Below are 13,230 nucleotides of genomic sequence, written 5' to 3'. Positions count from 1 at the left end.
GCCATCTATTACCGCACCTCCTCAATTTTTTTTACCAAAGAGCACCAAGGAATGGGAAATTGCACCAAGGCAAATGATCGAGGGCAGCAAGGCAAATTATGGAGGACACCAATGTACATGAGGACACCAAAAAAGCAAAATAGTACCCCACCTTGTCTGTACAATCCAAGCTTGAGGGAAAAAAAAAAAGCTGTGTCGCCGCATCAATTCCGGAACTTTGGTCTGACCAGAGACCGATCTTTTTTTTTTTGGCCTAAACTATGATGTGTTTAATACAATTTACTCCCACTTTTTTCCCCAGAAATTACTTTTTATACAAAAATGTTCTAAGCTGCATTAACTACTGTACATGTACTGATATTAATTATGCTTTTGTAGAAATCATCTTCAACTTTTTCAAAAGCAAATATTTCACTCTCTTAATATGTCACCATAGACGAAAACCCTAAATGAATACCTGCCGTTGAATCTTGTCCGAAATATATCCATTTAAGTGTTGACGCCATCTAACAGCGGTCTGCGTTCCTCATCAATGGAATTAGTTTGTAAGGATGCAAGTCTTGAGGCTGGAACGCGCTTCCTGAAACGAAAAAATAACAAATAATATTAATTAAATTCAAAAATAACCCCATCCCCCCTGCCACAAAAATAAAAATCCAAACCAAATAAGGAGGCTAAATCGCACAGGGAATTAGAAAGATTTCAAATGTAGGGCCCTGACACTTTTACGGTTTAAATAAATTTTAGATTTAAATAAAGTTTTCTTTAATACAGAGATCTGCTGGTAAACTGCAATAAAGAGAAGAAAATCAACACTATTTACGTAACGGAGTTTACGACTTTAACCCAAAAATGTCTTGATGGAAAAATTAGTGTTAGAAAATCCCCTATACCCTAGGTCCTCCCTCTACTGAGACTGCAACCCTACTGTTCCACTTCAGTGGGCAGTAAGCTTGCTCTAGGATCCCAGCTACTTGGCATCCACACAGGATTCAACTTCACACTTCATCGATTTCGCTTTTGCTACTTAAGTGTTTACTTTCTTAGAGTTTAGGCACTCTCCTGAAGACGGTCAGAGCATACTGACCAGAACGTCAAGTTTGCACCTCTGGTTCTTTTCAGAACCATTCTCTTAGTTGAGAAATTTTTCGCACATGGTGTTTCCGCAAACCTTTCATTATTTAGTATCTCCACCATGCAAAGCCTCAAATCTTACTTGACAAAAAGAAAGAAAATAATCCAAAGAAGCAAATACACTTGCCTACACTTGTGGGGTTAGCAAAGAGTATAGAAATGTTGCATTTGAAATCATTTTTGATTTCTAGAAGACCTGTTTTGGAGACTCACCCCTTTCCGCATTGGTATTCCCAGACCCCAAACAGACTAATGACGAGCATGGTAAAGATACAGCTGCCGGCGAGAACAGTTGTGGCATCCGCGAACCCAAAACCCTGCTTGAGTGTACCACCTATGATAGGCCCCAGCATCGAGCTGTAATGAGAAAAAAAGATTTAAAACTAGATTTATGTTTGTGGACAAACACAGGGCTGTTTCGGTAATTTTTTTGTGACGTGTCACATGTAAAGTTAAAGTATAAGTTCCATAAGGAAGGATGTGTAGTTCTGTTTATAATAAATAGTGACTCATGATGACGTCACGATGATGTCAATGTTCGGCACACAACTTTAGCTGCTGGTCTAAGTGTGTGCCAAGTATAAAGGCAATCGGATTGACTTTAGTGCCCAAAGTGCCGGGGACAAAAAAAAACATGTACAAATGCTATGATGGGCCTTTGACTGAAAAATAAATATAAAGAATAAAACAAAAAAATCTTAACGAAAACAAAGGCTGTTTCGGCTGGTTGCCAAAACAGCCAATGAAAAAAAAGGACAAAAATGAAAATAGATGCTAAACAATGCTATAGGATGTAATATAATGCTATACAATGTAATACAATGATATACAATGTAATACAATGCTATACAATGTAAGACAATGCTTTACAATGTAATACAATGCTATACAATGTAATACAACACTATACAATATAATACAATGCTCTATACAATGTAATGCCATCCAATGTGACATTATCCTATACAGTGTAACATTATGCTTTACACTGTAATACAATGTAATACAATGTGCTTCATGTACAAAAGGACCACAAGTTATCTGGCACTTACCCAAGAGAAAAAACTCCTGTCCATAAACCAGAAATCATGCTGTTCAGCCCCAAGTCATTTGGCACACCGTACCACCTAGAGGGGAAAGGGTAATTATCAAGACTATCACTCAAAGACAAACAGGACTCGAACCCACAATATGCTGATGGTGGGTTCACTATCGGGGATAGGATTTGAACCTATGACCGCCAGGTTTTGGTGTGTAACATACTCTCATCTGTTGTACTGAAACTTAATTTTGACAGTATTAAACACACAATGGTGACAAAAAGTCAAACACATGTACGTTTTGTAAATGGTCAATGTACCCACAGCCAAATTCCACACAGTAACAGGATTCGAACCTGGAAGATTTGTACTGCTGGTCAAGCATCCTACCTACAAAAGGGGGACTTGGAACCATGTTTAACAGATGACGAAAATGATGAAAAATAGGTCACTGCACCCACAGAGGTAGCAGGAACACAAAAAAATGTCACTTTTGAACCTCGGATTCGAACCTGCAACGTTTGTACTGCCGGTCAAGTGTACCACCCAGTAAAAAAAGGACCAGTGAGCCACGTTTTGAATACTTAGCAATTCTTATGACCAAAAAAATTGCCCCTGCATCTACAACTATATTTCCTGCATTGACAGGATTTGAACCTTGAACCACCTGAATAATTTTCATGAAAATACTTACAGAGCCGAGTTCAGCATATCTAAGAATGACGGCATGATGAGTAGAGCAAAGGTTATGCAACCGACCAATAATGATGACAGTACAATGGGTTTGGTGCTGTAGGCAGAAACCATAAAAAAGGTTGACATTAGTAACGAACAATACAAACTAAAACATATTGAGCCCTAACTCCCTAGGGGGTGTTCGAAATCGTATTCTAAAAATTCTGTTTGTTTCTAAACCGGCCATCACAAGTCATCTCAAGTCAATCACAAGTCATCAAAAGTCATCAAAAGTCATCAAAAGTCACCACAAGTCAATAACAAGTCATCACAAGTCAATCACAAGTCAATCACGAGCCATCAGAAAGTCATTACAAGTCATCACACAATGTCCACACGCCATCACAAGTCGATCACAAATATCATAAGTCGATCACAAACAATCACAAGCAATCACAAGCCATAAAAAGTCAATCAGAAGCATCATAAAGCCATCAAAAGTCACTCAGAAGTCAACACAAGCCTACACAAGTTGTTACAAGTAATCAGAAAGTCATTACAAGTCATCACAAGTCCCAACATGCCATCACAAGTCAATCACAAATATCAGAAGTCGATCACAAACCATCGCAAGCAATCACAAGCAATCAATCACTAGACATCACAAGACATCACAAGCCATCACAAGTCAATCAGAAGTCATCACAAGCCATCACAAGCCATCACAAGTCATCACAAGTCACTCAAAAGCCATCATAAGGCATCACAAGCCATCACAAGTCATCACAAGTCAACCAGAAGCCATCACAAGCCATCACAAGTCGTCACAAGGCAATCAGAAGTCACCAAACGTCAATCACAAGCTAAGAAGTCCATTCAATGATACTTACAATGGCAGATTGAGGTACGGTGAAGGCCCAAGAAAAAGAAATGCAATGCAACCCCCGAAAGAACCCAGCACAAGCATGATGCGTGTAGCTTTCTGCAAAGGATGGGAGAAAAAGAAGGAATTAGGAAAGGGAAAAGAAAAATTACCACATCGTTTTAGAAAAGTTGAACGAAGAAATTGACTGGAGTGGGGAAATTGACAAGTTTTGTGATGGGACTCTAAATTTTACTTGTTTTTCAACTTACCGTCTTGTCTGCAAGATATCCAAAAATGACAGACGAGATGGCATACGACGCAGAAAATCCAAGAAACACAAAGCCAATATCGTTAATATTCAAACCCAGCTGTAAGGGATTAAAAAAAACATTATTCCAATTCAATAATGCAACAAATTTTCAGCAATCACATGTTTGAATAGAGTCCGGAATTTCAGAATGATAGAAATCCCGTGATCCTGTGTGTTGTGTAATGCATGTTAAAGAACCCAGTAACACTTATCGCCAAGAGAAAGGGTTGGCTCCTGTGTTTCTGGCAGTGGCTTAAAGAACCCAGTAACACTTATCGCTAAGAGAAGGGGTTTGCCCCGGTGTTTCTGGCAGTGGCTGCAATATGCGCCGCAGCACCTTGTAAACCGTTATAAAGGTGCTACATAATGGCTCTCACATTTCTCATAAACTTCATTTACCTGTCTTTAAAAATAGACATAATTACCTGTGCCTTGAGGACCTAATAATTGTTAGATAGGTGCCATATAAGACGCCGGTATTGTAAGTTATACATTTTTTTCAAAACATAACATATGGGTCTTCGGTTATACTTTGTTTAGGTGACACAAACATGACGCCACCACAACTGTCTTCTGTGCCAACTCAATGTATCTCAATTTATTTGAGGACCTGGAAAAGGTTTAAATAAATGTTGGTGACAAAGAAAAGCCTACTTCAGTAAGGTGAGGTGAAAGTGTAGGATCCAGGAACCCCATGGCCACAGACCCCTGAAGAATACAAATCATCGTCACCCAGATTGCGGGAATCCTCAGCAGCTGAAGTAATGAGCCCATCTTATCATCTTTGGTACCTGGGAAAAACAAAAACAGATTTCGAGCTAGGAATTCAGTGGTATGTTCTTAATCCATAATTTTGTTTAAATTAACTTATCTGTTAATAATCTTATCCTAGGCACTATTTTTTGATGATCCACATCTCACAGGAAACCTTTCATAGAAAAGTAGCGATTCAAATAGAAAGTCTATTTTTTTCGGACGCCACACTGCAATGAACAAACGGTATAACTTGAAAGAATCACCTGAAATTTGGTGAAGTGTAAAAAACATCTCCTTAGGCCCCCCCAAAAAAGTCTCCGGTTTCTGGTATGCGCGCGTCGTCGTAGCCATGCGCGTCGGCAAAATGAAAATTTTTTTTCCAATGAAAGATGATGTCTCAAAACCGCCAAACTCACTGGTTTGACTGGAATCCTGCTGCTGCGCAATTTTAACGTGTTTTTAGATTGGGTTATGGTCGAGAATAAGCTTTATGTGGCCTCTCTGGACTCCCATATATTTGCACTAAGTTTAGTCGGGCACCATTTGCAGTCATCAGCCGACATTTGAAGGAAAAAAATCAGGTAAAAAAAAAAAAAAAAAAAAGCCGCGTCACCGCACCACTTTTTGGGCAAGCTCCATACCAGAAACCGGAGACTTTTTCTTTCTGGCCTTACTTACCATGATCAGGCATCAGAAAATAGTTGACTCCACAGAAGGCTAAATCAACTGCTCCAAGGACTATAAATGGAAGTTTGAAACCACCAGCCTAAAAAATACAAACGAAAACATTGGGACCTGAATTTAGTACCTATATGTTCAGTTTATAACTAAAGATAGCACCAAAGGTCGGAACCTGGAGTTAGTACTTTAATACTGCAATTACATTTGGTACTTAAATTATTGGTAGCTGAAGTTGGAATCTAAACTTGCATGTGACCTATCCCATTTAGCTCTTGATCTTTGACACGTTATACTCACCGAGTACAGTACTCCCCCGATGGCCGGTCCTATCATGGATCCCACTCCTGCCACCATTTCATTCACACTCTAAAAACGAAATGAAAATTTGAAAATATTATTCCCCACAGGTAATAGACCAAAATACCAACTCAAATCTGATTGACTTGTGACTGACTTATGATTTGACGTAACATTTGGCTTGCGATTGACTTATAACCGGCCAGTGATTGACTTTGTAACTGACTAGTGATTTGGCTTAGGGTTAGTGATTTGACCTGTGATTTGACCTGTGATTTGACTTGTAATCGACTTGTAATCGACTTGCAATTGCCATGACTAACGATTGACTTGTGATTGACTTGTGATGGACTTGTGATGGACTTGTGATTGACTTGTGATTGACTTGTGATGGACTTGTTATTGACTTACGATTGACTTGTGATGGATTTCTGATGGACTTGTGGTGGACTTGTGATGGACTAGTGATGGACTTGTGATTGACTTGTGATGGACTTGTGATGGACTTTTGATTGACTTGTGATTGACTTGTGATTGACTTGTGATGGACTTGTAATTGACTTACGATTGACTTGTGATGGATTTCTGATGGACTTGTGGTGGACTTGTGGTGGACTTGTGATGGACTTGTTATTGACTTGTGATTGACTTATGATTGACTTGTGATGGACTTGTGGTGGACTTGTGATTGACTTGTGATTGACTTGTGATTGACTTGTGATTGACTTGTGATGGACTTGCAATTGACTTACGATTGACTTGTGATTGACTTGTGATGGACTTGTGATGGACTTGTCATTGACTTGTGATTGATTTGCGACTGTAACTCTTGACCAATCCTTACCGAAGCCAAGCCGACATTGTCAGGGAATGTATACGCAATGATTGCCGACGACGCAGTCATACCCGCCGCAGCAGCAATGCCCGTCACGGCACGAAGCAGAAGACAGAAAAATGTAAACCATAATCCTGTCGGCATCTCATCAACAAACCTTTACATTTAAGAAGAAGAAAAACGACATACAAACATAAATGACACTGGGAAAATGGTCTGACAATGCAATATATTCAATTACATGTTTATTCAACTCAAGACTACCTCTTGAGTGGTGGGCTTGCTTTGTTTTTGGAAATTTTCATTGAAACAGTTACCACAAGGTGTTAACAAATTGAGAGATTGCCACGTGACTTTTATTGCACAAATTAAGGATGTGACGTTTCTAAACACGTTTAAACGTTTAAACGAAAACAATTCTAAATTCCTTTACAAATTTTCCGAAAACGTTTAAACGAAACCCAAATTATAACAAAGGACCTACATTCATGCAGTCTTCGTTTGAGTTAAACCTACATAGCACAAATTACTGATTTTGTTTTTTACATTAGGGTGACTGTGACAAAATGAAGTAAAAAACCAGAGCATTTACTATTTTATCATAAGGTTTTCCAGATTTATATTTAAAGATTTTTTTTCAAAAATAAGGTCAAAATGTGACAGAAATACCCAAATAAGATACAGCCTCCACCAGAGACAAAGGACCCTGCAAGGAACATGAAACGTGCTCCAACGACCGGTAGCTGGAAGAGAAAAAAAAGTCAATAAAAATTGACTCGAGTGGGATTCGAACTGTGACTTCTGAAATATCACTCCAGATGCTGGACTAACAAAGTTTACTGGAACTACGTAGGACTATTGTTCAATTCACATTGGCCTTTTTTTAAAGGGCCCATGTAATGTAATTTTTTAAATGCAATCCTTGAAAATGCACATTTGGTGCCCATAAAACCTTTTTTTCAATTTTTGTTTTGCCATTTTCAAGGGTATTTTGGTGCCTTCGGGTGTTTTAACCCTAAAGGGGCCGGGTTATTTTGACCATCTCTCAGCCGGGGGGGGGGGGCGGATTCGGCCCCCCCCCCTAAGATCTCGGCCATCGAGTGACGAAAAATTTTGAAACTCGATACATGCATAGAGCAACTCTTCCTTGACATACCCAAGAAATTTCATGACTATAGGTCAAAGGGTTTTGGAATTATGGCTAATTAATTATTCATATGTACGAATGGCAATTCTGCTCTGTGTACATGACGTATATGCGAAAATTCAGTTTTCACGGCGCGTAGCGCCGGAAAATTTTTCGCTACGCGGCAACCCGTGGTCCGATTTTTATGTTTTTGGTATCAAAAGATGCGCAAAGCTCGAGGCTAAAAAGTCATAACAGCTCGGGTCGCGAAAAAATTTTTTTAGAGGCTATCACGGAAAATGTTGAGGGGGGCGGATTCCCCCCCCCCCCCGGCCCTTTTAGGGTTAAGCTTAGGCCAAAAAAAAAAAAATATTCGGTCTCAGGTCAGACCAAAGTTCCGGAATTGACGCGGGGACGCGGCTTTTTTTTCTTTTTTTCTTCAAGCTTGGATTGTACAGACAAGGTGGGGTACTATTTTGCTTTTTTGGTGTCCTCATGTACATTGGTGTCCTCCATAATTTGCCTTGGTGCTTTCGATCATTTGCCTTGGTGCAATTTCCCATTCCTTGGTGCTCTTTGGTAAAAAAATTTGAGGAGGTGCGGCAATAGAGGGCACTGTTGGGGCTACTGCGGAACATTTTGAAAAAAAAAAAGATTGACATGCATGGTTAAAATCGACGCGCGCTGACCAGAGACCAACTTATTTTTTTTTTGGGCTTACAGCTATTACAGCACCAACAGATGCCAAAACTTTGGAGATTTTTTCAGTTGTAAATTTTATGCCCTTTGGTGATTCGTTGTTGTTTCCGGCTTACAGTAAACCGGTGAACAAACAATTTTTCGCAGATGTTTTCAATGAGCAAATTTTTGGTTCACAATATGAATAGAAAAACCCTAAGCTGAACAGTGTCTTCCTGAAATGACATCACATCAATAGCGCCCTCAGTTGTCTGGAAAAGCATGGAAAAAGTGCACATTTCAATAAAATTAACCAAAACACGGATGTCAAAATAGTTTTCATACATTTACATGTAAGAGGAGTAGAAAGCGGCACAAAATATTTTCCTGAGAAAAATTCATTCATGGACCCCATAAAACAAAACTGTAAATTCATCTAACTATAACCAGCCAGCTGTTTCTGATTTTTGGTTCTTTATTAGTCAATTCATGTGTCTTGGAGTATTAATTTGCCTACAATGTAATTTTACGAGTTTCACCAAAAGTGTATTTTTTTTTGGGGTAGGGGCAAAGACTGCTGAAAGGCTTGAAGAAATGTGGGCAAACTTACAATTTTACCAAAAATCGGAGAAAACACGAAACTTGTAAAGGAGAAAATGCTGAAGGTGAAACCAACGGTGATTGCGGACATTCCCCGTGCTTCGGCCTGAAAAGAGAATAAGATACAAACTGCAAAGTTGGGAATAAGGTCAAGTAAAAAAACATGAACCATTTTTTTAACCCCGCCCGCTTCCTTTTTTTCCGACTGCCTCTTCTTTTTTTAAATTCATACATTTGCCATATATTTTTCAAATATTTGTTCAATATATTGTCTTCTTATTAATTTACAACAAAATTGTAGCTATGTAGAAAGGGTTAGGGCTCATTTGAACACAATTTTGTATCAGAAAAAGAGTAAAAACAATGGTAGGATTAATCTGCCATCTTGGTTAAAGGGAATATACAACATTTTCAAATATCAAAAAAAAACTTAACTACCAAATTATCACGAAATACCCTACTGGGCTGTTAGTGAATGACAGTCTAATGCATCCTGTAAAATCATGGCATCTGGTGTACTGACATTTAAAAAAAAAAAGTGGTATTTTTGTATCAATTTCCAATGCTAGGCAGCCGACCAGCGTTGGAAAATAAACTGATTTTGTTTCAAATACTGCACCCAATATATTATATTAAGTTAGTCCCCATTTCCTTTGCAATCGACTACACACCTGTGAACGGGTACAAGCCAGCTAGACTGATTCCCTGACCTTACAATTCCCCGACGTCTATAAATTGCTCTGTTTCATCCTAAGTGGGGTCGGGGAACCAGACTACAAGAACACGATTGTTTATCTTGTTTTTCCCAGCATCTTACGGGTAAGAAACCAAAACTTCAAACAAGTCAGTGTAACAATATTTGCTATAAAAACTAAGCTCCCAAATCCATCCATATCTGAAAATTACAGCGAAAGCAAATGTTGTATATATTCCCTTTAAAAAAAGCCCAGACGATAAACTATTTTCCTTTTTTACTCGGCCTTAAGAAACAAAATTCCTGCACTGGCTTAAGAAAAAAAATCGTTGTTGTTGACCACAAGCATAGGGGATTCAGCTTTAATGGATCCGTCTATGGCATTGAACGACAAAGGAAAAAAATCCAAGTTTCAATTTTTCCATTTCAAAATCTAGAAACTTTCACAGAAATGAAATTATTTACCTCGATTGGAAAAAATGGTGTCATGAGGGCGAAAGCTGTGACATCGGCGATGGTTGCCAGGACAACGCTCAGAAAGGTCACTTTTTGGTGCGTTGTGAACTTCGAGAAGCCTGTTGTGGGTGTGGTCGAGCTCTCTGCTCCACCCTCAGCATCTTTGTTTATGGATGAAGTGGGCGGGGCAACCTGCACAACCACTTCTGATTGGTGGTGATCAGTGTCATTGACAGCTGAAGTAGGCGGGGCTTTGGCATCATCCTCTCCTGATTGGTTGGTTTGGTCTTCAGTAGCATGAATAATGCATGTTGTGGGCGTGATCCTGTCTTGGCTGGTTTCGTCCATAGCTCTGAATAATGCAAAGAGAGAATTTGAAGAGTTATTTTCATGAAACACTACGTCCAATTCTCCAAGTCCAAGTCATGAAAGTCACCGTTTGGTTATTTGCCAACAGCTTGTTCTCCGAAAAGACCTTAAGAAAATAATGGAAAGGGTGGGGGGGGGGAGATTTTTATGAGAGTTATCGAGAATTTAACCTGAGAGTGAAGCCAAGCGATCAATTTGAAGCCTTAAAGGGAATATACATCATTTGCTTTTGCTGTAATTTTCAGAAATGGATGGAATTGGGGGGTTGGAAGTTTAGAGCAAATATAGTTACACTGACTTTTTTGAGGTTTTGGGTTCGAAAATGCTATAAAAACCAAGAAAAACAATCATTTTCCTGTAGTCTGGTTCCCTAAATCCATTTAAGAAGAAACAGAGCAGTTTACATACATTGGGGAATTGTAAGGTCAGGGAACCAGTCTAGCTGGCTTGTACCTGTTCATAGGTGTGTAATCAATTGCAAACTAGTGCGATGGTCAACTGGGGCCAGTATTTGAAAAAAAGGCAGTTTTTTCCAACGCTGATCGGCCGATCAGCGTTGGAAATTGATACAAAAATACCACTTTTCTTGAAAATGACAGTATACCAGGTGCCATGATTTTACAGGATGCTTTACACTGTCATTCACTAACAGTCCAGCAAGGTATTTCAAAATGATTTGGTTGTTTTATTTTTTGATGTTTGCAATGTTGTATTTTCCCTTTAAACTACTGGCACTAGCTAGGATGATCCTAGCGTCAATGCTTCTTCTAGACTGGCAGATGGCAAATGTCCAACTTTTTCTTAGAAAGATCGGCCCTTCAGAAATTCAGTAGTCTAGTGGCCTGACTATGGAATTGCAAAAGTGTAAAAAAAGAGACTGGGAACCTGATGTTTTGGAAAGAATGGTGCAACCTGATGCTGCTTTTTGCCTCATATATCTTCACAATGAAGGTCATTCGGGAGGAATTCCATATACGTACGCCACTAGTATTTCCAGCAGAACGCGATAATATGTCCTAAAAAGTGAAATTTAACAGGGAAAATATTGAAGCATTTTGTGAGAAAACATTTAGAATTTTTCAGACCAGTCTCATTGGGTTTGTACACAGTGTGTCAAGTGACGTCCGTATATGGAATCCTTCCGGTCATTCTTGCAGAATTGATAAGACATGAATCGGGGATTGAGAAACATTTCAAATTTTGTCAGGAAAAACTTAGCAAATTGTGTTGACGCTCCATAGACTTTGTACACAACTGTTGAAGTAGTGTCAGGTTGCAACATTCTTTGGCTGATGTTTTTTCGACACACTTGATTGGTTGATTTCATGTGCCAGTCGATTTTCCTAGCATGTGTCATGTAAGTGAAGGGCTAGTAAAAATAAACACATCCCAAATGGCAGGACCAATTTTTGCCTGTCATGCCTGTGCCACTTTCAAAATCTAGGATACGAAAGCCCAATTCATAAGCTTTCTTTACTATTAAACTTCATTTCGATCACTCATGTACTTTTTAAGTAACAGCATTTTGAACACAAACACTGTCTTAAAGTTCGTTCCAGGGATCACAAAAAAAAAAAGTTTTCTTTCAGCAAAATGAAAAGAATACTCATACTTCTTACTATGCATGTATAGCAAATATAAACAAAGTATGGAAAAATGTTGCAATCTGACATTGTCTGACGCCACTTTTAACTTCATAATCATAGATATATCCATCTCAATGAAGGTAATTCATCGTGTTCATTGTTCATACTTCATTGCCAAAATGATGATAAAATTAAAACATGAATCTTGGACTAAGAAACACTTCCAATTTTGTTAAGAAATACTCGAAATCAAATAGGCCCTCGTCCCCTAGGGCTTACTAACTTAGAAAATGTTCTTGACTCTCTACATCTAGGCCTACATCCATATCTACGCAGGTACTCAGCAAAGTCCACTTCTGGATGTTAACGCTGAGGTTAACCATTAACGGGCCTCTATTTTGTACACAATCATTGACAATTGCAGAAGTGGCGTCAGGTAGCAATATTTTTTCCAAGAGTGTTATTTTTTAATAAGTGTTATTAGTTTTAAACCAATTACAACAGCTTACCTCACGTGTATAAATGTCTGTTCCTACATGTGTTATGACTGGCGAAAATGAAGAACACCGGTAAGCGATCAACATGAACGAATGTTGCACAATCGATGGTAAGATAACGCAAAAGGACGCCACCACGTGGTGCTAATCCCGTTAATTTTTATGAGGCTGTGAGGCTGTGTCCAAGAATTACTTGGCTACGGCTGACCGCTTCTCTTACTCATAGAATCGTGTGTAATTTCAAGTTGTAGCCAAGAATCAATTCGGACTTATTTCGCGGCAGGAAGGGCGCCCCCACTCATACCAGTATCATTTTGTGAGGGGCGTGGCTAGTTGGTTGGTTTTGAAAGAGGGTACAAAGCATCCCGCCGCGCCAGTTGAATCGCATGAAACACGCTTGGGGGGGGGGGGGGGGGGGGGGGCAGGCGCAGGTCTGGGGGGGGGGGGGGGGGGCAAACCCCCCCCCCCCCCCCCAGCTCTGTCAAATTTTATTTTTCTTTTGCATAGAAATTCCTAAAAAATAATGCGAACCACCCTCCCGGCCCCCTCTGACACCCCAAAACAAAAATATATTGGTATAATGACCGCCTGTTCAAAATACGGACAGACGCAGCTTAGATAGGGGGTATTT

The 13,230-nt window shown here is 39.3% G+C and overlaps 1 protein-coding gene across 1 annotated transcript; it reads right to left on the bottom strand.

Moving 5' to 3' along the window:
• Nucleotides 1–171: 171 nt before the first annotated feature.
• On the bottom strand, nucleotides 172–12,751 carry LOC119724855 (MFS-type transporter SLC18B1-like). The gene is made up of 14 exons (XM_038196131.1): nucleotides 12,612–12,751; nucleotides 10,157–10,499; nucleotides 9,008–9,103; nucleotides 7,263–7,336; nucleotides 6,603–6,750; nucleotides 5,759–5,827; nucleotides 5,459–5,546; nucleotides 4,679–4,815; nucleotides 3,984–4,082; nucleotides 3,740–3,831; nucleotides 2,869–2,964; nucleotides 2,187–2,261; nucleotides 1,348–1,491; nucleotides 172–580 (listed from the first exon to the last, which is right to left on the bottom strand). Exons 2-14 carry the CDS (start codon nucleotides 10,493–10,495, stop codon nucleotides 490–492), a joined length of 1,548 nt encoding a protein of 515 aa, XP_038052059.1. The 5' UTR covers nucleotides 10,496–10,499; nucleotides 12,612–12,751; the 3' UTR covers nucleotides 172–489.
• Between the last annotated feature and the right edge of the window lie 479 nt (nucleotides 12,752–13,230).

The sequence above is a fragment of the Patiria miniata genome, unplaced genomic scaffold, assembly GCF_015706575.1.
Source record: "Patiria miniata isolate m_02_andy unplaced genomic scaffold, ASM1570657v1 HiC_scaffold_18, whole genome shotgun sequence".
NCBI lineage: Eukaryota > Metazoa > Echinodermata > Asteroidea > Valvatida > Asterinidae > Patiria > Patiria miniata.
Note: the sequence above shows the minus strand (reverse complement) of the source record. Positions and strands in the feature narration are given on the sequence as shown.